The 25665-nt window shown below is 39.5% G+C and overlaps 1 protein-coding gene across 12 annotated transcripts in view; it reads right to left on the bottom strand.

Annotated features, from left to right (window-relative positions):
* ubr4 (ubiquitin protein ligase E3 component n-recognin 4) overlaps window positions 1–25665 on the bottom strand; it is a 56022-nt gene that overhangs the window by 21690 nt on the left and 8667 nt on the right. For 5 of the 12 annotated variants that reach the window (XM_085259287.1, XM_085259289.1, XM_085259297.1 and 2 more), the window contains 43 exons: window positions 20988–21175; window positions 20719–20875; window positions 20465–20550; window positions 20155–20324; window positions 19593–19872; window positions 19170–19302; window positions 18994–19073; window positions 17641–17769; window positions 16887–17069; window positions 16559–16681; window positions 16234–16463; window positions 15394–15512; window positions 15193–15290; window positions 14905–15062; window positions 14592–14798; window positions 14321–14422; window positions 14141–14241; window positions 13627–14014; window positions 13071–13134; window positions 12328–12519; window positions 12111–12181; window positions 11190–11382; window positions 10282–10515; window positions 9990–10160; window positions 9673–9855; window positions 9167–9325; window positions 8903–9055; window positions 8504–8731; window positions 7537–7694; window positions 7261–7435; window positions 6847–7048; window positions 6357–6520; window positions 5736–5952; window positions 5318–5534; window positions 3342–3374; window positions 3009–3072; window positions 2753–2887; window positions 2448–2622; window positions 2101–2232; window positions 1769–1890; window positions 1428–1539; window positions 1132–1262; window positions 310–487 (listed from right to left, as the gene is read on the bottom strand). In XM_085259287.1, the coding sequence (XP_085115413.1) occupies window positions 310–487; window positions 1132–1262; window positions 1428–1539; window positions 1769–1890; window positions 2101–2232; window positions 2448–2622; window positions 2753–2887; window positions 3009–3072; window positions 3342–3374; window positions 5318–5534; window positions 5736–5952; window positions 6357–6520; window positions 6847–7048; window positions 7261–7435; window positions 7537–7694; window positions 8504–8731; window positions 8903–9055; window positions 9167–9325; window positions 9673–9855; window positions 9990–10160; window positions 10282–10515; window positions 11190–11382; window positions 12111–12181; window positions 12328–12519; window positions 13071–13134; window positions 13627–14014; window positions 14141–14241; window positions 14321–14422; window positions 14592–14798; window positions 14905–15062; window positions 15193–15290; window positions 15394–15512; window positions 16234–16463; window positions 16559–16681; window positions 16887–17069; window positions 17641–17769; window positions 18994–19073; window positions 19170–19302; window positions 19593–19872; window positions 20155–20324; window positions 20465–20550; window positions 20719–20875; window positions 20988–21175 (6795 nt within the window). The remainder of the gene's footprint in view (window positions 1–309; window positions 488–1131; window positions 1263–1427; window positions 1540–1768; window positions 1891–2100; window positions 2233–2447; window positions 2623–2752; window positions 2888–3008; window positions 3073–3341; window positions 3375–5317; window positions 5535–5735; window positions 5953–6356; window positions 6521–6846; window positions 7049–7260; window positions 7436–7536; window positions 7695–8503; window positions 8732–8902; window positions 9056–9166; window positions 9326–9672; window positions 9856–9989; window positions 10161–10281; window positions 10516–11189; window positions 11383–12110; window positions 12182–12327; window positions 12520–13070; window positions 13135–13626; window positions 14015–14140; window positions 14242–14320; window positions 14423–14591; window positions 14799–14904; window positions 15063–15192; window positions 15291–15393; window positions 15513–16233; window positions 16464–16558; window positions 16682–16886; window positions 17070–17640; window positions 17770–18993; window positions 19074–19169; window positions 19303–19592; window positions 19873–20154; window positions 20325–20464; window positions 20551–20718; window positions 20876–20987; window positions 21176–25665) is intronic. The other 7 variants (XM_085259292.1, XM_085259295.1, XM_085259296.1 and 4 more) reach the window with 4 other exon arrangements.

The raw sequence follows: 25665 nt of genomic DNA, 5'->3' as shown, positions 1-25665 counted from the left end.
GGGGAGAAGAAAAAAAAATTGTATTTTGTTGAATAACTTATGAGGGTTTAAATCACTCTGAAGGGTGGCAACTGATATAGACACACACACATACACACACACACACACACACACACACACACAACAAAAAAGCTTCGAAACAATTATGTAAAAGAAAAATTGTAAGGCTCTATGAATTTCAAGGTTTAAAGAAATTTAGAATAGTTTCAGCATAGACAGGAAAGACTAATGCTGAGTAGGACTAGTAATAAGTCACAGTCACACTAGTCACAAAATTATTACTTTATTTAGGATTTTCTGGTCACTTACCCTGTTGATCCTGCTGCAGGCTTAGAGCAATTGCCAACTCTACCATGGTTTCATCATCTGCATCAGGAGGTATGTCAAGCATGGGGGGGAAACCTTCAGCTCCAGCAAGCAGAGCCTCGAGGGGAGATGGATTTCCATTGTTGACATTTTCTGCTGTCTCCAGGACCATAGACTCGGACTGTGAAGCACAAAAACAGGCATGTTTTACCAAATTTTAACAAGCATATGTAATTTATAGATAACTAAGATTTAAATTTGAAGATGGTCATACAAGCCAAAGAAAGGAATATAAGTGGCTTTTAAAAATGTTACTCCAGTGTATATTTATTGTCTATGTAGTGTGAGCTCAGAAAAACAATTTAGTCATAATATAAATGAACAGAAGTGAATTACAAACTTTTTGACATCGTCAGAGCTAGTTAGTTACTTTAAATATATCTTTGCGATGTTACAACATTATACTCTGCATCCAGAATAATTCAGGAACAGGAAGATCATTTATACTTTTGCGATGAGTGTCTCTAAACAGTCTAAAAAAAATGCTAGTCCAATGTCAGAAACAGCCTACAGCAGGGGTGTCCAACTCCAGGCTTCAAGGGCCGGTGTTCTGCAAGTTTTAGATCTCACTCTGGGTCAACACACTTGAATCATGATTAGTTCATTACCAGGTCTCTAGAGAACTTCAAGACATGTTGAGGAGGTAATTTAGCCATTTAAAACAGCTGTATTGGATCAAGGACACTTCTAAAACCTTCAGGACACTGTCCCTCGAGGCCTGGAGTTGGACACCCCTGGCCTACAGACTGCTGCTCTTTGTCTCACCACCATCTCAAAGTCGCCATGGTCCACTTCATTTTGTTCTTGGCTCTCCTGTCGACCCTCTTCTCCACCAGTCAACACTGATGACTGCATTTTGTCATCTGCATCGTCGTCGTCATCATCATCCTTGTCTCCTGATAAAGGAGATCAACCGCAAACATTTAGAGGATCCCTAAAGCCTTGTTAAAATGATAACTAATATGAGAAATCATATTTAATATTGCCCCCAAAAAACTATCAAATATTCATGTACATCTAGTAACATTCAATTAATACTTTGAATTAATTAATAAACATACCCATAGGTGTGTTGGAACGTGGGGGAGATGGAAGGGTCACATGGCGTCGCTTGTTTCTTGGTCTAAGCACTCTGATCAGAGCCTGCTTGCAAGAAAAGCTGACAGCAGTGTCCTGTGAATTGTTAAATATAGACTGGTTACCTCATGACTTTGACAGTGATCCATGCAAGAGCTCCTTCTAATTGCCTAAAATCTTTAATATAGGCATGCTGCTTATTATCACCCTTGTAAAGCCATGTAAAAAAAATCTACTGACAAGGTACAAACTACAGTAGTTAAAATGCTGTTCAAGGAGAAGAAGATAAATAAAAATGACTGATCAATAAAACTGATATACTTACAGGACACAGTAACATCTGCATGTAGATTTTGGAGGCTACATTGACGTAATCCAGCTCACATGTGCAGTATGCATGGATGATGTCTACCAAGGCATTTACTGTTGCTTCCACATGAGTTAGACCTTAAATTTAAAATAAATAACTCATTTCCAGACTAGGGTTTCAGAATAGAAGACAAATGTACTCGTGCTGTTGGGCATTACAATACGTGTAAATTGTTTACATAAGATTTAAGTGAATCAACATTACTCACAACACATATGTATAAATGCATATACATTTAACAATAAATGTTCTTGCAAAATGTTGGGGACCCACAGGGTAGAACTTACCAGGCAAGCAAGCAGGAGCAAGAAAGGCATTCTTTGGTTTTAGGGCATGAAGTTTCCAGAAGTTATTCATCAGTTGTGCAATAAAATTACAGTTCTCACTATCCACATGCTTTTGTCCATCCTCTGTCACCTCTGAGTTAGTAAGAGAAGAACACCAGTAAGTGTGAGAATTATAAGTCAGTTAACTTCCAAGCTGTTTCATTGTAAGTGAAAAGTAAAAAGTATCTTTTTCTGACTTTGACTCCAAATGACAAAAATCAAGTTTATTTGTTATATGCTCACACAAGAATACATATAAAACATTCTATTCTATGCCAACATTCTTCATAACAAGAAAAGCTTCTTACCCGAGTCATGGTGCAATGATTTTGTTTCTGTGAAATGCACCAAGTTGTTGGGTCTCATGATCGCAATGGAGCGGGCAGTGATTACAAGTCTTTGGAAGACATCAGGGTCTAGCTCTTTCCCTTCCCGGCTGCAACTATTCAGACACTGCACAGCATTGCTCAGCAAGGACTGGTCCTGAGGAGAACAGAGGGAGGGATAGTGGTTCGCGAGAGTATTAAGGTGTTTGGCTGTTAATGAAAATCAATACAACATTTTTCAGATTATAATGAGCTAAACATTGTATGAATTTGGCCTCTTTTATTACCTTGTGATTGTGGTAGGCAGTACGGCTTGTGTGCAGACTGGCAAGAAGCCCCTTTGTCTGCTGCTGCACACCTACAGGTGTTGGCATCGACAGAAGTAAAGTTGCCAACTCCAGTGCTGCAGCCTTGTTTTTCTCCTATAGAGTTGACATGAATTAAAAATGCATCCTGAACACAAGCATGTAGATAACAGGGATTCATTTATACAGAATTATGCTTTTAAAAGTCAATAAAAAAATAAAGTCTTCACAGGTTTACCTTTTCACTGGATGAACCAACTGCAAAACAGCTTTCCAAAGCTTCAAGGGAGCTGACCACCAACCTGAAATCGAGAAAGAACATCAATTCTGCATCTCCTGTGAATTATTCTTTAAATAACCAATCATACAGGGGGAAAAAGCACTATTATTCTGCTGCTACTCTAAACGCCAAACAAAATTGAGTGCAAGAATAAATGTCAGGGGAAAAATGTTTCTGTTGCTGCACAGGTGTGGAAATGGTGCATGGCATGTTCGGTTGCAGGCAAAGACAAACAAGCTGGCACACATGCACAAAACCATACAAACAAGCAGAGAAAAGGCAGTTACTAACCGGTCCAATGTTGATAAGGACTCAGTTTCACAACTTTTTATTGTAATTTTGGGAGCAAAAGAAAAAGAACAAAAATAAGTGTGAGGATCACGGAAAGAAACAAGTGGAAATAAATGATTCAGTTGAACAAAAGACACATGCAAGAAAAGATGATCACAAGAGCCATGCACTAAAACACACTAAAGAGCTCACTGCTACTGCTCAAATTTCAGGATTGTGTCCAACAACCCATACTACACAGCTGTATTCAATACATGCTTCTAAAATGTAGTACGAGTTAAAATAATTTTTAAAAAAACATCACATCTATGGTAACATATGTATTGCGCTTTTCACAAAATATACATCTTCACACAAAACTGAGGAAATGTAGATAAAACAATGTTTTAGAAAACATTTCGTTGTCAAGTGAATGGACCAAAAAACAGTTATGATGAAACACTGAACCCAACAAATCTACCGAGAGGTTTTATATAAAGGTACTAGAGATGGACCGATCCGATATTACGTATCGGTATCGGTCCGATACTGACCTAAATTACTGAATCGGATATCGGAGAAAAATAAAAAATGTAATCCGATCCATTAAATATCACGAAAGCATCTCACAAAACTTGCAACACGCCGTAACTCGCCTCAGAATGTTAGCACGTCGGAGCAGTATGCATCACGTGATAGAGCGGCTGTGACATGCGGGACCTGTCGGTGGTCTGGATAGCATGTGGAGCTTCGCTAGCAACCCGGCATTTCATCTCCGACAAAGTTATCCCCGAGAGAAGTAAAGCAAGTGTGTAAGTCCATCTCTGAATGTAAAGCATTCCTGCATTAAGCTTAACAAGCGACTGCCTCTTCTTGCTGCTACTTCAATCATGAAACTGCTTAATGATCAGCTGGTTGGCTTTTCTGTCGCGAGTACGTCTCTCTTGTTTGTTTTTGGCCCACTTTGCACCAGAAAGAGGAAACCAGCGGCTGAACAACAGCAGCACGTTTAAGCTTGATAAGCTGTTGTTAGAATTTATTTAATATTACTTTCTACTCGAGGATCTTTTTCTACGTAGCTGACGCTGGTAACTGTGCAGGGGCGGATCTAGCAAAGTTTAGCCAGGGGGGCCGATAGGGCATTAACAGGGAAAAGGGGGCACAAAGACATACTTTTCTTTCTTATTCTCATTTAAAATGTCTAGCTTTTAATAAATAATTATCTGACACCCAAAGTTTTAATTTGATGTAAAATGAATAGAAGTCAATTACTGTATATAGTAACTATTAAGTCTAATATATATACCCTAGTAAGCTATAGTACTTTTTCCTTTGGGAAGGTACCATCTGTGCAGTCTGCAATTTTGTTGAAGAAAGATGTTGAATCTATTTAATATTTCTTGAAAAATAATTCATTTCTGTGCATTTTTTTTTTTTTCACACTGCATCAAATTAAGGTTGATTACGTCGATTAAGCATCATGAGGTGGAGGGTGGTTCCCTATTTTTTATTTATTTATTTTTGTTGCTGGGAGTTGGAACCCTATTAGTAAGGTTGCTTAATATTTACGCTAAGCACTCTTTAAAATACCAGAATAGGGAGGATGGTGTAGGTCTAAGTTTATTAGATTGATCAGTATTGCTGAACTATGAAATATTTTTTTTTGCATACAGGTATAACAGAATAGCTTTAGTGTAGTTGTTGTTTTAAACTTGAGTATGAACTTATACAAAATGCAGCAAGATATTTAAAAAAACAGTTTTGTTGATTAAAAAACACTATATCGGATTCATACCGGTATCGGCAGATATCCAAATTTATGATATCGGTATCGGACATAAAAAAGTGGTATCGTGCCATCTCTAAAAGGTACTTAATAGATGATGGTCAACTTGCTCATCAGTTCATTAGGAGTGGTTTATTCAACCCTGGGGATAAAAAATGAATGCCAACAACTTGGGTTGACCTTTTCGCAGCCCAAATTGAAAAGCTCATACCTCTCTAATACAGTGCCATTAGTTGTTGTTGGGGTGGCTATGTCTCCATCAGAGGTCCCATTGCCCTGGTTGAGGCTGGGACTGCAGACATTGTTAACTGAGGCAGATGAGAAGTCTTCTGGTGGATCCTCAGGCCAGCCAAACTGCTCCTTGGTTTTTCCATAGATCTTAATTGAATCAAGCATGGTGACTCCAGCTGGGTCAACAGATGCTCCAACTTAAAAATTAGCAAGACAGTGTATTAGAAGATCTATCTAAACAGACTGAAGCATATGACCATATGACCAAATAATATGAACAGGTCAGCGCAAATTATTTAAACACGTGTATTGGAATATCAATACAGGCAACAAGAAAAACCATTAAGTAGTAAAAAAAAACAAAAAAACGTATAACCACTGCACAGTCTTGATCTTACTAAATATAGACAGCTTCTTGTCAGCCTGCAGGGCCTCCTCTCTCGTGAAGGGGAAGTCAAACCAGCGAGCTCTTGTCAGATTTATCTGCATGGTGCGTCCAAAGACCTCCACATAAGAAGGAGCCCTTTCAATGGCCTGGGTGCCCACCTGAACCCGCATACCTGTCATCACCATTGAACTGTTGTTGTTTACTGCCTCTACAGTGAACCCTCCAGGCTAGGATGAAGGAAAAGAGAAAGGAAAGCAAAAAGAAACATGACATTTGTTATTTTACATCTTTTTTTCTTGACTACAGCTGAAAAACATGTTTAGAATAGGTGTCTTCACTGTTTTTATTTAAAGCAGGGTCACTTGGATTTAGACTGGACATATACTAATGTACTCTGGTATAGTAAACTGCACAAATGTAGATGGCAAAGACAGCAAAGTCTCAACACAAGTGATGGCAGATAACATTAAACTACATTTACATAAAATTTAATTAACAAAGATCCCTCTGCTGCACCATGGTTATCAACTCAAGCACTGCTGACGCAGCAATAACCTGCATTACAAGAGAGAAGCAGAGCAATGTTTTTACACCTTTTCTAACACAGAACATTAAGGTACAATGCCTCTACCTTTGTGTTGGCCACATACATCCCTGTGGAGTTGAGCCTGTGTTTGATCTGCTGTCCGTTGTAGACCTGCAGCAAGTCATTACCCCCAAACTCCACCTCTGTCAGTTGCTGGTTGTGTTCAAAGAAATCCACTGGGAATGTCACCTGACTGGAAGTCCGGGTGGCTTAAAGTAAAATCATTACATTCAAATTAGCTCCCCAAAATTTTAGATTAGTTGCTTTTATTATTGTGTATGTCTGGCTACATGGAGAATGAACACAAGAAACATGATCTGAAAATGTGAATGAATTACACTTTGAATTTTAAGAAGAATTTAAAATAAGCAAACTTAAATCAGAAAACATACGGGCATTTATGGAAAAGGTTACAAATCTGTGTCATCAGTAACATATCAGCAAATATTAAGTAAGCAATAAACAGGTTAGTACAAGCTGTTCATTCATCATACATAACTGGCATTTACAAAATAACCCTTGTCCACAAACTTACTGGCAGCAGCGGCCTTGCGCTTGCGGACTGGCTTCATGATGCTTATGCCACAGCTGGGCTGCAATGAGGGCTGGAGCCAGTAGGAGGTGTTGTCCACATTTGCCATGTAGATTCGCAAGCTGCCATCCTCACATAGAAGAATCATGGTAGTGCGCTGCTGCTCATTACTGGCAGTGTGTCGGATAGCTACCATATCTTGAATCTGACAGAAACCGACAAATAAATGTTAACCTTAGAAAACAGTAAAATTAGGTAAACTCATGGGAAATAACTTTGCTTAGTAAACAAGACAACCGGAAAAGCTTTGTGTTTATACAGTTCTGTACTCCAAAATGGAATTTCCTTTTTTTCCTCCAATTACTGTTTTCATGGTATCCTAACCAGTTTCATGTCACAATAGTAAATGGTATTTACCTTAGCTTTGGCTGGCAGGGTTTTAATCTCTTGGATGAGGAAGGTGTCAGGTTTGACCATGATAACCAGAGGTATGCCTGTTGTCTGTTGCACACAGCACACAAGGCCTGGATGGTTCATGACCTCAGACCACTGGCACAGTGCAGGAGACATCTTACTGCTGCCACCATTGGAGCTTTAAAGACAAAATGGGAAAAAAAATATTTCTGTTCATAATTTTCTTTTCCAGTTACGATTATATTTGATAGGCTTTTACAGACTATTTTATTGTGTTACCCTTTCACATTGATGGCAAAGAGCCTCTGCACATCAGTTGTGCTGCGGCTCACTGTGGCAGCGAATGACTTCCCCTGGCTGTAGCTGAAGAAAAGCATCTGAAGGACATGGGAGTAATAGACAGAAACACCACCGCCAGCTACCTGTCCATTGCTATCCTGTGTTTACAAAGAAAGAATTTACCTCAAAACTGCTTTCTTTAATGTAGTTTCAAAAACACCTGAACACTGAATAAAGGTATGATGTACACATCAACCAAACATTCCCCCAAAAGAAATGAGAGCTGGAAAGTATGACAGAAATACTGTAGACCAGGGGTGTCAAACTCATTTTACATCGTGGGCCACATGCAGCCCACTTTGACTTTAAGCAGGCCGGACCAGTGAAACTCCCCTTTTTAGAATAGAATAGAATAGCCTTTATTGTCATTGTACAGAGTACAACGAAATTGGTCAGTGTAAAGAAGTTACAAAATTAGCCTGTAGTTAGCCTTTAATTAGCCTGTAGCCCCCACCCCTGATAATTCTATAGCAGAAAGTGAAAAACAGAAACATTTCTATTTTTCACAAAGTTACAGAGGTTTTATTAGAGACATAGCTAAGCATTTTTTGTACTCTGGCATGATTTGGCACACCACTAAACTTGCTGCTTTTGGAACTTCTGCCCCCTTTTCCTTTTTTCACATAATGGTCTGATCGCAGTCTGTCTTTGCATGTGATTAGCAGCATGGTGTGCCCATCAAAATAAAGTCCCACCCCTGCTTGCATGGATTCTCAGCAGGGCTGAAGATTTAGCTCCCCCATGCTGACGAGCCATTAATAACTGACGTATGAAAATACCTTGCAGGCCAGATATAATTGTATTGTGGGCCGAATGTGGCCCGAAGGTCGTACATTTGACACCCCTGTTGGAGACCATTAAGACAGCAACCTTGTCACAACATCAACTCATGTCAAATCCTAGTTACCTTCAAGTCTTCGTGGGTTATCTCCAATACATTTGTAACATAAAAAGGGCCATGCTGAGCACTGCTAGATTCATCCATGACCTGGGTGTACATGTAACCTGCTGATGACATGATGACAATAATGTTCTTCCCCTCTTCATTGAAAAGGAATGTAGCATCACGAATCTTGGAACTTGGGAGCAGGAAATAGTACATTGGACTCAGGGCATCCACTGACAAGTCATAGATCTGTTTTCCAAAGGGAACAAGCATTAAAAGGCAGTATTAAGCAATCTTTTGTTTTCCTAGGGCAGAAAGGTATATGTATAGTATCTATGGTTGTTTTCATAAAGAAATTGCAGAAACAAAATCAATTATGTTGCTTTAAGTGCAAAATATGTTTATTATTTTAATATATACCTTGACAAAGTCAGCAGTGATGATGGCAAGTTCAGTCTGTGAGCCTGGTAACCAGATAGCTTTGATGATAAAGTTGCCAGTGGCCAGTTGTGGATGCAACACCAGGTGGTCAGACACAGAACCTGTGCTGCTGAAAGTTAGTACATGGCAGTCCTGGGAAGAGATGAAAGGAAAAAAAACAAGATAGTTAAATTTAACGAATTCCTACAGCAACTGTTCTTTTGACTCTACAAGTTGTTTTACAAGAAGCAGCTCGTTTCTGACCTTAAGGCCACACACAGCCAGGTAGTCTTCATTACAGGGATTTCCTGTAAGACTAAGGACAGTGAATGGGACTGGGGCTGAAGCCAAACGGGTCAGTGTCAACTTCCTTTTGCTTGAGTCAGCTTGTTTCAGGAGAGTAGACAGCTGAAGGACTGTTATCTGCCAGATAGGAAATGGAGAAAAAGTCAGGTTGAGACATTTTAACAGTGAAAACACAGATTTCCCTATCTGTTCTTATTTCATAGTTTGCAAAGTATCTTGATAACATACCAAACAACTTAAAGAAAACTTAAAGAAAAAAGTCAAAGAGAAAAAACACAAAAACATAATAACATAGAAAGAGGAATGTTTTTTATTCTATTATTCATTTGAGTGTAGATTTTTTTCCTTGTCATGATGCTCCGTTTCACAGGCAAGTCTGAATCAATAACAATGCATATATTTTAAATAAGAATTCAATGAAAGCCCTTCTAATTGGACAAAGGAACTTAAATTGTTTAGTTTACCTTCCCCTTTTCATGGCTGACTGCCAGGTGCTGACGCCGTCCATGGGGGGAAGACAGAACACACATGGCAACACGGCGCAGGACATGTGCACTGATGAGCTGGCGTATAGTTTGCCCCTGGTCACCGCTGTAGTTCATTCGCACATTCTCAAAAGCTCCTTCCTGGGAGCCAAGTGTGGGGACCTGAAGGGAAAAAGTAGCCGTTAACAATGAAATGCAGCAGGTAAATAATAGAATTCTATTTTAATTAAGTTTTAATAACTTATCAATGAATTAAGTGTTTTACTGGAACAGGCAATCTATTTGGGTCATGATACCATTAACTGGTCCGTCATCTCCACAATTTTGTCCTGAGTATGCAGTTCATTGAGGGCTTGCTGTGCCCGGCTGCTGCTTCCCACTGCTGATGCTTGCTGGAAGTTGGTCTGGATAGCTTCCATGAGAAACATGAGCATTTCCAGTATGACTGCAGCAGTAGATGACCCCATCTAGCATGATAAAAGAGGGGCAAAAACATAAGTCTCACAACATCTTTTCACATAAAAAAGAAGAACTCTTAACGGTTTTAGGAGATGACAGATAAAAATAAATTAATATGTTCTCTCTAACCACTTGTGCTAGCAGCTCTTCTTGACAGCCTTCAATGCTCTTGCACACGCTGCTCTTCTTAGGTCTGTCTTCATCACTGGATTTGCCATCACAGATGGTGACCTTGCCCTTGTCAGACGGTGAGGAATTTTGGTGGCGAATAGCACTCTCAGGAATACGCAGCTCACTCTGGAAAGCTGAAGACTCTTTAAGAGTAGAGCCCATGCCGCTGCTGGGACTGCGTTTGACCAGGGCCTGTGAATGATGCAACACACAAAGTAAGAAGTGGAGAAAGTTGATATTAATATAAATGTATACTTAAATGATTCTTTATGCTCCCCTTTATGCATTGTAAATGTCAACCGATAATACGTATAAGTGCAGAAGTGGAACAAACATTTATAAAAAAGTGAACCAAACTGTTATGAGCAAATGTTATCACAACACTGATAGTGAGGAAAACATCGCACTAACAAAACAAAACAAAAAAGCTAAAAGCCTATCGTACTTATTACGCCGTAAACTAAAGGTAAGATGTAATTGATGGCTTGCTCATCACATGCACATAAAAAAATAAAAAAAATTTGTTAAAGTCCGTGTAAAGTGGTTACAAACATGTTTGTCACATCATAAAAAATATTTTATAAACCACACAGATAAAAAATATTATACGACGCCTACAAAATTCAGTAAAAGATGGTTCAAAGACTTTTATATTTATACAAAGTAAACCTTGAATTATCTCTTTACACGGACTTTAAGATTAACTAGGGAAGCTGACCTGTTCAGTACACAAAAAGTTGACAAAAAGACATTCCTAACATGATTTTGCTCATTTTCTGGCCAAATGTGTGGGCTAGCTATAACCCTAATCAAATGAAATGACTGGATGGAGGTCAATGGGGGAATGACTTGCAAGCTAAAGTTACCGCTGTTGTTCTCTTCCCATGATGACCTGAGGTATTCGGTCTCACCTGGCAGCTGCCATCCTCTTTGGCACCGCAGTCACAGAAGAAAGAGCCATATTTGGCATAGGAGATCTCATGGTCTTTGTGACAGACCTTGGCGCACACTGTGCACACACCTACCCCATCCACCATCTTACAGGTGTGACAGTGGTACCTGCAGAATGAAAAGTATAGGCAATACTATATATAGCATGGCACATCACATCATGTGAGAAACTAAAGAATGACACTGTATTTCTCCATGTCTAAATGGATATATCACAAGAGAAGGCTATTTGATCATGCTACCACCTAAATATTCCCAGATAAATTAATTAAAAATTACTCATATTCCAGAGCTAACCAAGGAGATTATTTTCCAGAAGATTAACTCAGCTCAGACAAGCTTTAAATATGTTGCTGCCCGGTTAGATTTACACACCACAGAGGCTCTAGATGAATTAAGGCATTTTTAACCTTTTATAGCTGCCCTCTGTATCCTTAAATATTCACAGCAAGTCAAAAAACAAATAAAAATTCACATAGAAAATATTACATGTTGCTAACACACTGTTACTTTTTCCAGGTACATAACACTAATTACATTACAAATGTTACAAATGTATGCAATTTTGTCTTCCATCGTAATTCAGCAGTGCGGAGTCCTCCCGTTTCCACAGATTCGAGAAACACCATCAGCTTTTCTGATTCATAAAGGCAATCTACTAAATATATGAGTTTCTGTTTTTTGTTTATTCTTAGTAAAAAATGAATAATAACAAATGAAATAATCAAACGTGTACTGTATGACAAATCCATTTTTAGGTGTAATGCGGATGTATTTGGAACCAAAGGCTGCACTTAAGATTAGAACAAAATCACAATAAACAAACTTTTCTTTACCAGTGCTGGTTCATGAATTCCTTCTGAGTGATGGTAAAAGTGCAAAGTTTGTTGCAAAGTGAGTCTTCATCCTGTCAAACAATGACATACATGTTAAAAAGGATTGTTTCATATAGCAAACTGACAGAGATAAAAGCTAAGCCCAAAAACAGCACTGATGTATGTCTGTAAGTCCATACACACAGAGACAGACGAGAATAAAAGAACAACTTCTTACAGAGTCCTCTGCCTGGGAATCATCCTCCTCTACTACAAGTTCCTCCACCCAGTCTGAGTCTACTTCCATGGCCTTTTCCTCTCCCTCCATCAGCACTGCTGAGTTGCCTTGACCGCTGCTTTGACGCAAAGCGTTCATCACATCAGCTAGATAGGAGATGATGTGACATGAGCATTCCAGCATGCTGGCATGCTGAAATCAAAGAAGAAGTGCATATCAGTTGATATTTAGATATGTTAATATCTGAACTGCAGGGGACACATTTTGGGCCATTTTTCAAAATGTAATATATCACAGAAAAATACTTTGGCAAATTGGTACTTTTACAGTGTTTTCCTTTAATTGCCTAAAGCCAGTTTCATTATCATTCATTCTGATTGTCCAATATGGGGTATGAGAAGCACACAGACAACCAGAGGACATGATGTACAACTATGTGGTAGTAAATTCATAATCAAATCAGAATAGTATGATTTACACTTGATTTTAACCTTGAAGAGATTTTACATTTTCTTAATATAAAATGTAACAAAGAAGGACATCCTTTCTTTTTCCACAGAGAAAGTCCACAGATTGCAATACACTCCCAAAACAAAGAATACGTAAGGTCTTTAACCTTTAGAGAGGTGACGATATTATTCTCAAATAACAAGGCTGATCATAGGTCTACAACAAGTGTGGCATAATTAAAATCTCATTCTGTGGAAATGTCCAAAATTCACTTCAGTGTGTGAAAAACCCACCTTTCCATGAGACAAGTTTGTGCTCACTTTTTCCACGACATTCTTCTGTGTTAAATACTTTTTGCTGCAAAACAAAAAATAAGCTTTTATGTCACAAGTTCTCCATTTAAATTTCTACCTAGATTTATACTCCCACACTGAATCTACAGAGAGCTTTCACTATAACATGTAATAACACAGCCAAAATGCTACTTGAGGCTCAGATTTCTGTGCTACTGAGCTAAATTTATTTGAATACTCCTACCAATGGAAATTGAACAACATCAGATTTAAGCTTAAATAATTAAAAAGAAATACAGTTACAAAAAGAAGATGACATTGCAATCAGCAGGAAAACCAATCAGACATGTGGAGATGTGTACATAAAGCCACACCCTAGGGTGTAGCTGCTGTCATAGCTGCTGGATAGATTCGTAGCAGAAGTATAAATTGAGCTTAAACCAAGCATTTTTTCCTAGCGAGTTTGGCTGTAGCAACTATATAATTCCACCCTTTAGATTTCTTTAGTGATGCGACTGAAACTTAGATCTCCATGCCTGTAAAATTCATTTCTTACCATCTAGTCAGCCAGTCTATAGCTGCCCTGTGCAGCTGGAGGTGGCCTGCACCCTGTCCCGCACTGGCAAGTGTGGCCATGATGACCATGAGCTCAGGAAAACCTGTTCCATCACCATTGGCCAGCATGTCTGTTGCCATGGGAATAAGTGTGCTGAGGAGTACAGTGCACACTCCTTCGCCCACCTGGCTATTGTCACGCACAATATGAGTGGTTAGCAGCTGCAGAAGCTGTCTGTTTTCTTGCACAATTTCCAGTTGTTCTGAGTCCTTTGGTGGGGTAGCAGTCATACGTGTCAGCCAGGACTGCAGACGAGAGGGCTCCACACAGGCCAGCTGGGCCAAAGAGCCACACAGGCCTAACAGGCTTGGGTTTGGGTTCTTCTCCGCTGGAGAAAAATGCATGATGAAACTTAGAGGGATCTACTCCAGCTTTAGCTCAAAGAGCTCTGCCTTGAAAAGCTTGAATATAACCAAACTTGGACAGTATAGTTTTAAAATTATTACAGACTTACTGAGCTGGAAAAGCTTGGTGAAGAATTTCAGCACTCTGTTACAAAACTTTGGAGACAGGTTTTCATTGGCCGTTGCCATCATAATTTGGACAAGCTCACCACTGAAAAAGAAGAAACCCAAAATATGTGAGGTGACTGAATGAATGAGAAGCCAGATTGTGTCATCAGCAGAGACAATACCTGAATGAAAAGAATTCTTCCATTGCCTTTCGGACCTGACTGCTTTCAAGTTGTTTTTCAAGGTACTGAAGGCATTCCTCAAGGATGGACTCATCCAAACCACTAAGTAATATTAAAAAAAAAAAAAAAATGGGATAGATAAATGTTGAAGAGCAGCCCACAAAACAAACAAACAAACAAAAAAAAGCATAAAAAGTAATGTTTTGATTGAATTTTAATATTTAACATGGTTCATTAAAGGTTAATGAAATCTGATACATATTAAAAATACCTGTTGGGATCTGAGTGATTGGCAATAATGTTGTAACATCCGGTCACCAAACGCTCGTAGATGCGGGCTAGAAAGGCCTCAGACTCTGATGGGCCAAGGATGCGCTCCAGTGAAGTGGTGCTGATCTCAGCTACACTCTCCGTGCTGCTCTCCAAGAGCAGAGGCAGCAGGGTGCTCACAACCTGTGAGGGGTTCAGCTCCTCAGTACTGAAGAGACAATAATGCAGCATTATTCACAAGACAATAACAGGTTTTTCGTGAGTAAAAACTATGCATGCAAAAGAGTTTATCAGTAGACGTTTTTTTAACTTACACAATGAGGTCTCCAATCAGGCGAACCAGTGAGAGAAGGATGTGTTTAAGAGAAGAGGCCAGAGGCAAGGACTGACAACTCAGTGTGCCCAGGTGAGCTGCTTGGATGGCACTGATGTAGCTCTCTGATGGAATGGTATCATTTGCAAATGCATTGCGCTGAAAAGATACCACCAGTTTTGTTATTTATGGTGTGGGAAAATACAGGCAAAAGCCAAGTCTTCAATGTTTTTTAAAATTATGCCATGTGTAACAAATGTTTTAATAATTTCCAACTTTAACCACATACCCATGAGCCAATGTTGGGAAATTCAGTGGTGTGGACACCATTCCAAGACTCACAAACTGTCTGCACAGCTGTTGGCAAGTTCTGCATAATATTATGACCTGTAGAAATTTAAAGTCTTGTTAGACCACTGCATAAAAGCTATTAAAGTAATCATATTCACTGCATTGTAAAATATTATTTTTCAGTATTTCATTTGGATACCAAGTATGTTGGCCTTGCATCGGGTGGAACCTATGGCCAGAACTGCAGCATAACCTTGGAGCTTGGCATCGGTCAGTTTGTTCTCCCCTTCCTCTGGGATGTTCATTAATAGGTAAGATCTGTTCAAGACAAGTTTCGTTTAATGATTAGATCAGGATGAGTTGTCATAAAGAACATCATCCACAAGTCTTATTTCTTAGACATGAAGTAGGCTACATTCCAAATCTAAACAAATAATTAGAAAAACTATCAAAGGATTTAGAAATATTTAAAAACATGTTATGATATATAAATTAAAGAAGGAATATTTAAGGTTCCTTAAGTTGTATTCCTTAAATTGAAGCACACATGCATTCTGAAGGTAACGGAGGGGTTTTGTTTTTTGGGGGTTTTTTTTACTAAAGCTTTCACTAAAACTAAACTTTAAAAACAGCTTACATTAGCAATTACAGTCAATTCTAAATAAATTCAACATTTAAATATCCACATGCCAGTGGTGTTAGAATACTGATAAACTGTAAAAGATATATAAAGTAACAGATATATGGATACTAGAATTATGTAGCGTGCATGTAGTAGATGTGTGCTTTGCAAAATGTTGGCTTTGACGAATATGGTGGAATTAAAAATAATAATAATAATAATAGTAATAATTTAAATGTAACTTAAGTCACCAAAGCTATGACCTCTGGATTTTGTCAATATTTTGAGTATCTGTAACCAAAGAACTGGCCATGTGATTGGCCACATGATCATGTGATCTATCAAGCATTTCAATCACATTATTGCATTCCAGTCTACTAGATATAACAAGAGCTTATAACAACATTACCCTCTCACCTTGTGAAAGCTGAGTAAATGTCAGTGAGCTGTAGTGTGGCAGGCAGCAGATTTTTTGCGATCTCAGAGGATTTGTGGGTGTCAGCCTCAATGGCAACCTTGGACAAATGCTCATCTAAAGAAACCTGAATTTTAGAGATGACTGCATCCAGCGTATAGATGGCTTGTAGAGAGGGCAACTGATGAAGTGGTAGGATGACATGTGGGTCTACACTTGAGAATGTGGAAATCTGCAACAAAATAAAGTTGTCAGGAGGTGTCAATTGATTTCAAAACTCTGAACACCACCAACACAAGTTACTAATGTATCTGTCGTAACCATTACCTGTCTGGCAATGTACTCTTCTGCTAGCTCCACATCGTATTTCACAGTGCTGCATTTAGCAGCAGTCACTTCAACCAGAGAAGCAGCTTGGTCTGTTTTCATTCCTTGCTTTACCAAGTGTTCCTGTGAGTAATGACACACAAAAAACACCCATCAAAGACTTGAAATTGCAGAAATAATACAAAATATAAATTTTTCTGAAAAAGCAAACAATTTCCAGACCCCCCCCCCCATGAATTAATCAAGTACATTATTCTAAGGTTTGACCAACAACAACAAACCCATCACACTGATAATACATTTGTAGGACTTTCAAGCATCAACTGACCTTGATCCAGTTTACATACGTAGCTACGCGGAGACGTGATGACCATCGCAGTGTGTGTAGGATGTCGCTCTCACTGGGGTCACTGCAGCCAGTCTTTAGCTGCTCCATGAAGCCTTTGGAAGGTGGTAAAACGCCGAGGATCCTCCACAGTATCAGGAAGTAGTACTGAAGGGAGCAGGCCTCCTGTATGGGGCCCAACAGTTTGCTGCCATTAAGCTAGTATCATTATGTATACAAGTCTCTAATGTTTCAGAAACTGAAGCTTAGCTCTTCAAATTACTTACACAACAATATAGCAGTTTAGAATAACATTTATTGTAGGTCCTGCCTTACTGCAGTGATGATATTAACTTTGTTTTTGGCCAATATTGTTAGCATGTGTTTATCATTTTTTTTGTCTCTAGAATTGCAGATAAACATTTCCAATGTGGCTTATTCTTGTTTATTTTGTTTTATTCTTATTGGTCTATTTTCAAAAATGTAATATGCATTTTCCTCTATCACCTGAACCAACTAAACCAGTCACTGAAGTCAACAGTAGCAGTGAACAATTAGAAAAAGGACTGCATCATTATAGAAAGGGTTTTTATATCACGTTTCTGTTTGCAGATCAATTTCTAAGTTAACCAGAAAGACGCACCAAAACACAAGCCCTGCAGCACGTGGGTGTTTAATGCCTTTTAGATAAACCACTAAAGCCATATGCTCAGTGGGCTTATTTCAGCTGTTCTATTTCTTCATTTGGTGCTCTCACCATAGGAGTGATGGACTTGTTCTCTTGTCTTCTTGCTGTGTCAAACTGAGAGCCTGCAGCCAGGAGTGAGATGAGCCATATATACAGCTCATCATATTTCACTGCTCCATTAAAAAGCTTTGGAAAGACCTATGAGGACATGTTTAACAGTTAGGCATGGCAATAATTTTAATATTGTGATAAAATATTGTGATTAAAAACAGAAATACTGGTATTTACTAGGGGTGCAACGATACACAAAATTCACGGTTCGGTTCGATACTTTGGTGTCACGGTTCGATGTTTTTTCGATGCAAAAGATGTTCATGCCTTTTTAATTTGTCATTTATTAAAATTATAAATATATATTTTAACTCAAAAGTACAGTTTTTAAATTTACTGTTGCAGAAACAACAAAATAATTAAAAAAGAAATCTATCTGATCAAGAAATCACTCATCTTTGGAAATGAGAGTTTATTACAAATGGCTCTTTCCAAAATAAAAGCTATACTATACGCTTCTTCTGGGCTATATTCTCAGCAGCATATTAAACATATCAGGTCCCCATAAGGAGAATCATGTGCTAACGGCTGTCTAAATGACTCGGGTAAAGTTTGTAGCATGCGTGCTTGTTGTTTTTGTCTGCTTCCACTTGTCTTTGCACTAGGATGATGTCGGCGCAAATGTGCAGTCAAATTCATTGTGTTCCCACTAGTGCTGTCAGCGTTAATCTCGTTAAAATGACATTAACGCCATAACGCGGCAAATCTCCATTAATGAGTTACCGCGGATCGCCCCGTGTGTGGGGCTGGATGGCGTCAACACGTTAACGAGCTAACGCACGCACTAGTTCCCACCAATGTAATTGAGCATTGCGTGGCACATCCGACATACTGTTTTACTTTTGTCCATGACGCGCTTACCATCAGGGTCATACTTCACATGAAAACCAAACTAGTTCCAAACGCCAGATCTGAATGAGGGTGGGGGAGGTTAAAATTCGGCTAGCGTTGAGGCAGTTGCCATGTTGCAACGAGCTTAGCTGTCTTGCTAGCTTGCGCTGTGCTCAGCGGATCTGCGCTCGACAGTGCAGCCTAGGAGGAGTAGTCGAACGCAGATTCACTGAGTTCTCAACACAGACAGCATCGTCAGAAGAAAAGTTGATAAAATAAAGAAAAAATTTTGTATTGTTCGATACATATGCGTACTGAACCGAAAGCACTGTATCGAACGGTTCAATACCGATACGAGTATTGTTGCACCCCTAGTATTTATATACAAAAAAATAAAATAAAAAGCATGTTTTAAGACACATTTAAACTGTATTGTCAAAAATTCATTTAAGACCACATAAAACAGAGTCCATGCCTCACCTTGCTATCTAGTCTGCTGATATCATCTTCAGACACCTCAGGAGACAGAACGCAGTAGAACTTGGGCTGGACATTGGAATCTAAAACAGTTGCATTTAATCAAAGATAAAATTCAATTTTCATATACTACAAACAGATTAAACTGAAATTTAGTTAAAAAAAATATTTGGGTTTACCTGTCGAACAGTGTTTAGCCCAGTTCTCCTCCACCTCTTTGAATCCATAGTAAAGTGGGATGTTGCTGCGTTTTCCACCTTCCTGAACAGAACTTGCCCCAGTAGATGGTGGGGTAAGAAGGTTGTACTGCACCTATTTATAGCACACAGAGTAAACACTGTTATTGAGTCCCAAACACAATACTGTGTTATTAGAATGTTTAGCAAAAATTTACTAGGTATAGGACTTGGTATGTTTTATACTAAACTAGCCTTATATTACAATCATAATGACATCTTTATGTTACTCTGAACCCAGATTAATGCACTTGCAGGACGATATTTTACCTAATGAATGGAAATCAAATAACAAAGAAAAGAAAAAAGAAAAAGCTTTATTGTTCAATTTACCATATAAATAACAATTTGAAAGAAAGCATTAACCTGTTCAAAAAGATATAAAGGAGCCTTGGAGTAGTGGCGCAGCAGGTAGTCAAAAACCAGCAACAGGCGGGCCAAATTGAGGGGCACAGCTTTCAGCTGGGAGTCTCTGCTCTGTGCCACCTCTGTAATAGCCTGTGTGACTAAGGTGAGGACTGATCGACGACCACGCTCTGACAGATTGTGGAAAAGGAGCAGCAGCAGCTGGAGGTGTTCCACATTAAGGTCATCTTCGCCATGAATAGAACCCTGGATGGCGTGTTGCTTTAAGGTTCCCAAAAATCTGAGAAAGTACAGGCAGCAAAAGGGAAAAAAAATCCAGATTAAAGAGAAATGTATGGAAGACTAAGCTAGACTACAACTGTGATGTTTTTGCAAACAATAATTCCATTGTTATTGACTACAATATTGGATATTTATACAAGTCGCCCCCATCAAGCCACCACCATTTTTTTTTCATAAATGCCAACAACCATACTATCTAAGTTCGATTGCAGCGTCAAGGCATTTAAACAATTTGATCATAATAATAAATATTCAGATAAGAAAAACTGAATTTTTCTACCTTTCCCAAACTTTCATACACTCAGGAACATCCGGTTCTCCCTGCAGAGTAGCTTTGTGCTGCCATATGAGGAGAAGTCTGGAGAGCACTGATAATGATTGAGGGTGAATGTACAGAGGCCATGGACCCTCCGAAAAGGGTGCAACACCTAATTGCTGTAAAAGGGTGCTCTGCAAATAGTTAAGAGAAACAATATGAGAATTGAGATAATAAAAAAAAAAAATCTATTTTAAGTTTGTTGTAGAAAGTAGTTGTTAAAAGATTTTTTCATATAGTGGCAAAGAAACAAAAGCAAAGCAAAACCTCTTACCTGCAATGCTGGGGAGGGAAGATCTGAGGTCACTAGGGTGTGGTTGAAGTGATACAGTGCTAAAGAAAAGACTTCATCTGAAGACCCTGTGGGGTAAAAGAAACAACAACGCATAACTATAGATGTTCACTGTTGTCAAAATACTCAAGTCTGCAGGGCTGCAAAGCAAATTATTATGAATTTAGGTAAATATTCTTATATTTGAATAACTGCAATTTTTTTTGTTTGTTTTGGGGTTTTTTTGTTAAGCATACCTTTGATATCCTTGTCCACATCTTTGATGATACTGGCAAGCGTAGCCATGTGTTGTTCTGTGAGAGACACACTCAGGTAGTTACGGATAAAGTTGTTTCTGGATTTTAGCATCGAGGTGGTGATGAAATTCAGAATACTGGATGCTAAGCTGAGGAACTGCAGAAACAAAGATTTGAGATGATACAATGTCATAAGCCCTATTAAAAAAGAAAAAAAAGAAGAAGTATTGTATGCATTGTAACAGCAACAATCTATATGTTGTCTTCACCAGTTCGGGATCTTTACGGCCAGCTAAAATGTTGCCGTTCTCGCTTGGATTTTGCTTGCTGGGGCTCTTCAGTCTGGGAGAAGTCTCCAAAGGTGGTGGAGGGGGAGGGGGTGGAGGAGCCACTTTGTCCTTGCTTGGTGAAATTGTCTCTTCAAACCAAAGCCCCAGGATAGGTTCACTGTCATCATCTGTAAAGAATAGTTAATTATTTACATAAACATCTTGAGGTAAAATGCTCACACATTCATGAAAGTATTTGTGATGTAGCAGTGGTGTCACCAATAAAAGGAAAACAAAGCTTCACAATAGTTCATGGCAACTACACTCACTGGACACTGGCCATCAGTTACCATTTGTTTAAACAAACTTCAACCGCTCACACGGTAGAACTTAAAACGCATTTCAGTATTACCCCGAGGTTGACTGCTTTAGGTTAACTTGAGTAACACTATCCTCTCCCCATGGCCAATTTGCTAGTGTGCTCGCAGTGTATTTATTGACCATTTGGTCCTTTTGTGGTGGTATAATGGCCTTCTTTTAACCACACTATGAGCCCCTGTGTACTTGGAATTGTCATGATCTTAAAAATATGCTGCCTGACAACAATGTCATGTTGTTTGCCAGTTGCTTTAAAACAAACAAACAAAACATTACTACCCTGCAAAGAAGCAGTAAAACGTGTAGCCAGGCATGAAAAAGTTATGTGGAATTATATGATGCCATGTCAATATGGACTAAAATTTTTAGCAAGTTGCTGTTTCCATGTCACAAACAATGAGGAAATTTTCAACTTATTACTAGCAAGACGTAACTAATAAAGTGGCCAGTGAGTGTACAACACAGTGAAGGTGGTGAACAAGATCCAAAGACTGCAGTAAGAAGCAAACAATAACCAGTTCCCTCTTGATGAATATCTACATAAGGATGTTACACAATTTATCTTCAAAGACATGCACTTTTCATTGCTGTCACTGAGAATACATGAACATATTAATTTGTATTGATTTATATTTTTATCTTTGTATAAGACAAGTGCAATCCAAAGTGGAAGTAAATCTGCTAGTAACAAAAGACATGCTGCAGTTTGTCAGCTACCATAGATGGTGGAGAGGAAAGCCACAATCATTCCTTTAAATTAATTTATATTATTATGAGCTCCAAGTTGTGCTGCATTAGAATTTTTACACATTTTATACATTCTTGTGTGTTTCTAGCAAAAATAAGAAACAATGCTAGAATTAGCTGAACATAAAGCACACGTTATTCTCAGATTGCTTAGAATCTGAATGTGCTGAACAGAGCGTGAGGATGCATTATTACACCTTCTGCAGAAAACACTGCTACAATCAACATGTCAGTCGGTCAAAAATATGATAAAATATAAAATGTGCACACTTCTCTTTAAATGTTTTGGTGCAAAAATATAAGACTGACTGTCACACAGCCTAGAACTACATAATACTGTACATTAATTTACAGTGATAGCTTGAAAAATTCATATTCTACCAAATAAAAATTCACAGTAAGAATTTAGAAAAAAAAAGCACCTATATAACAAACATTGAATTTAAATATGAGGGGAAAAAACTCATTTAAATCTTGTGTTTCTAATAGGTCGCCAACTCAAGCTCAACTGCTTCCCTCACCTGCTGAAAAATTGTTTCACAGGCATTTTGATTCTGTGTGCTCAGCCTGCAGTACGATACAGGAGTAATTTCTTTGAAAGCAGGTTTTTAAGACCTATTGATAATAGTTTCAGTCCAACGCTTTCAGCTTAACCACAAAGAAAGTTAGAGTCTCTATGGCTTCCTTACTCGCCATCTGATTTAACTCAGGTGACAGCTATGTTATTCCTTGTAGGATATGTAAACAGATGTGATCTGTTGATGACAAATGCAATCAATCTTCTTTTTTGAAGTGCACTGCTGTCAAGTTCGTGGCTCTTATTTATTGATACAGCATGCTTGTCAAGGACAAACCACAACTAACAGATGTCACAAGGTTCCACTAAGGTTCAGAATAGGCACGGCATTGCTCATAATAGTCCCCACTGGGTTTTCATTCCACTTTGTCAATGTGCGTTTAACGTCTTGATGCATTCTCAATCATCCAGGGAAGTAAATCTCCAAAAAGTTGATTCTGTTCATCTGGACGTAGCGTTTTGTGGGAGAAACGTTTCGTCACTCATCCAAGTGACTTCTTCAGAATAAATAAACAGGGTGCACCTTTAAGACCGATTGTCTGCATGATCAACTCGGTCACCTATAACATCTCCAAGTTTCTGGCTTCGATCCTCAACCCGCTGGTGGGCAGTTCTGAACACCACATCCAGAACACCCTGGATTTTGTTGAGAAGGTGAGAGATGTCATTATGGAGGCAGATGAAACCATGGTAAATGGCCTGTATTTGTATAGCGCTTTACTAGTCCCTAAGGACCCCAAAGCGCTTTACACATCCAGTCATCCACCCATTCACACACTGGTGATGGTAAGCTACACTGTAGCCACAGCCACAGCCACCCTCGCCTCAGCCACCCTCGCCTCAGCCACCCTCGCCTCAGCCACCCTCGCCTCTGTCAGTGCGCCCTGGGGCGCACTGACAGAGGCGAGGCTGCCGGACACTGGCGCCACCGGGCCCTCTGACCACCACCAGTAGGCAGGGTGGAGTGTCTTGCCCAAGGACACAACGGCCGAGACTGTCCAAGCCGAGGCTCGAACCGGCAACCTTCCGATTACAAGGCGAACTCCCAACTCTTGAGCCACGCCCTGCGACGTTACATCTCTCTTCACTTGCATCCCAGTCATGGAAGCATTGGAGGTAGTACGTAAGAGATTACTGGATGACTCCAACCTCAGGGCCAGGATCTCAGCATCGACCAAGTGTGTTTGCTTTTGGAACTGTGTCTTCATTCCACCTACTTAACATACAAGGGTCAATTCTACAGGCAGAAACATGGGAGTGCCATGGGCTCCCCAGTTTCACCCATCGTGGCCAATTTGTACATGGAAGAAGTGGAAAAGAGGGCTTTGCTATCCTACCCTGGAACATCACCAAGCCATTGGTTCAGATATGTGGATGACAACTGGGTGAAAATCAAATCTCAGGACATACCACATTTCACGGATCACATTAACTCGGTGGACCAACACATCAAATTCACCAGGGAGGATATGAAGAGTGGCAGGTTAGCCTTCATAGACTGTGAGATTTCCATCAGGAATGGGGGACATCTAAAAGCTGACGTTTACCGTAAACCTACACATACGGATCAGTATTTAAGGTTTGACTCTCATCATCCGCTGGAGCACAAACTGGGTGTCATTAGGACGCTACAACACAGAGCGAATACCATCCCCACAGACACAGCGGCCAGGGAGGCAGAAGAACATCACATCAAAAAGGCCCTGAGTAAATGTGGTTATCCCAGCTGGACGTTTGTCAAAGCTGGAAAGGCACCTAAAGAAAGCGCCAGTCGATCCAGGAGAGAAGGACAACCGCTGCCCAAGGGAAAACCTGTAGTGATCTCATATGTGTCAGCAGTATCGGAGCAGTTGAGACGCATTTTTTCTAAACACCGGGTCTCTGTGGCTTTCAAACCCCAAAACACGCTGCGCCAAAAACTGGTCCAGCCCAAGGATCGGGTCCCCCAACACAAACAGAGTAACATAGTGTACGCTGTTAAGTGCCAGGAGGATTGCCAGGATTTATACATCGGGGAAACCAAACAACCTCTGGCGAAGCGGATGGCACAACACAGAAGAGCTACCTCGTCAGGCCAGGACTCTGCAGTCTATTTACACCTATAGGCCAGTGGACACTCTTTCAATGATGAGGATGTACACATCCTGGACAGGGAGGAACGCTGGTTTGAGAGTGGAGTCAAGGAGGCCATTTACGTGAAAAGGGAAAGACCATCTCTGAATCGAGGAGGGGGCCTAAGGGTATATCTTACAATGCTGTGATTGCAGCCATTCCCCAACTGTCTGTGAATGGTACTCATGGCCATTAATCAGTGGTCTTTGATCAGTGGGTTTTGGTCAGTGGTTGTTGATCAATGGTTATGAGAATTTGCATAATTAAGATTAAGGAACTGACCTCCCAGCCCATTGTTCCTTCAGTGGGCTGGTTTCAGTCATTATGCAAATGCACTGTTTATAAGATTGGGGAAACCTGCAGTCAGCTGAGACTGAAGAAGTCACTTGGATGAGTGACGAAACGTTTCTCCCACAAAACGCTAGGTCCAGATGAACAGAATCAACTTTTTGGAGAATGTGCGTTTAAGTTAACAAAACAAATTACAAATTTGACCAGTCTCTCCTAGACCCTGCCTTGGAGGAAAAATTAGTTCATGAATAGAATAAGACGCATTCATCTTTGTAAAACTCTTCTGCTTAGCTATGGAGGAAAAAAAAAAAAATTCCTAACAGAGCAGCATTGACCTGGCTGGTTTCAGTGAACACTAATAGGTGTCTGACACCAACCAGCTCTAGCTAGGAGACAAATTAATAGCACCAATCTAGAGAGATGGTACTGCCTGGTTTAGTTTACATGGGTGTACCATCTATATTAGCTCTGGATCCTTCCCCATAATGTTTTTAAATTTATAGCCACAAATTTCATTGATTCATTGTGCTCTGTGCACTTACCATGCACAAAACATTCATATTCTTTAAAAAG

The sequence above is a fragment of the Mchenga conophoros genome, linkage group LG20 (assembly GCF_057382185.1).
Source record: "Mchenga conophoros isolate Kocher_MC1m ecotype Shallow Benthic linkage group LG20, M_conophoros_male_GT1.1, whole genome shotgun sequence".
Taxonomy (NCBI): Eukaryota; Metazoa; Chordata; class Actinopteri; order Cichliformes; family Cichlidae; genus Mchenga; species Mchenga conophoros.
Note: the sequence above shows the minus strand (reverse complement) of the source record. Positions and strands in the feature narration are given on the sequence as shown.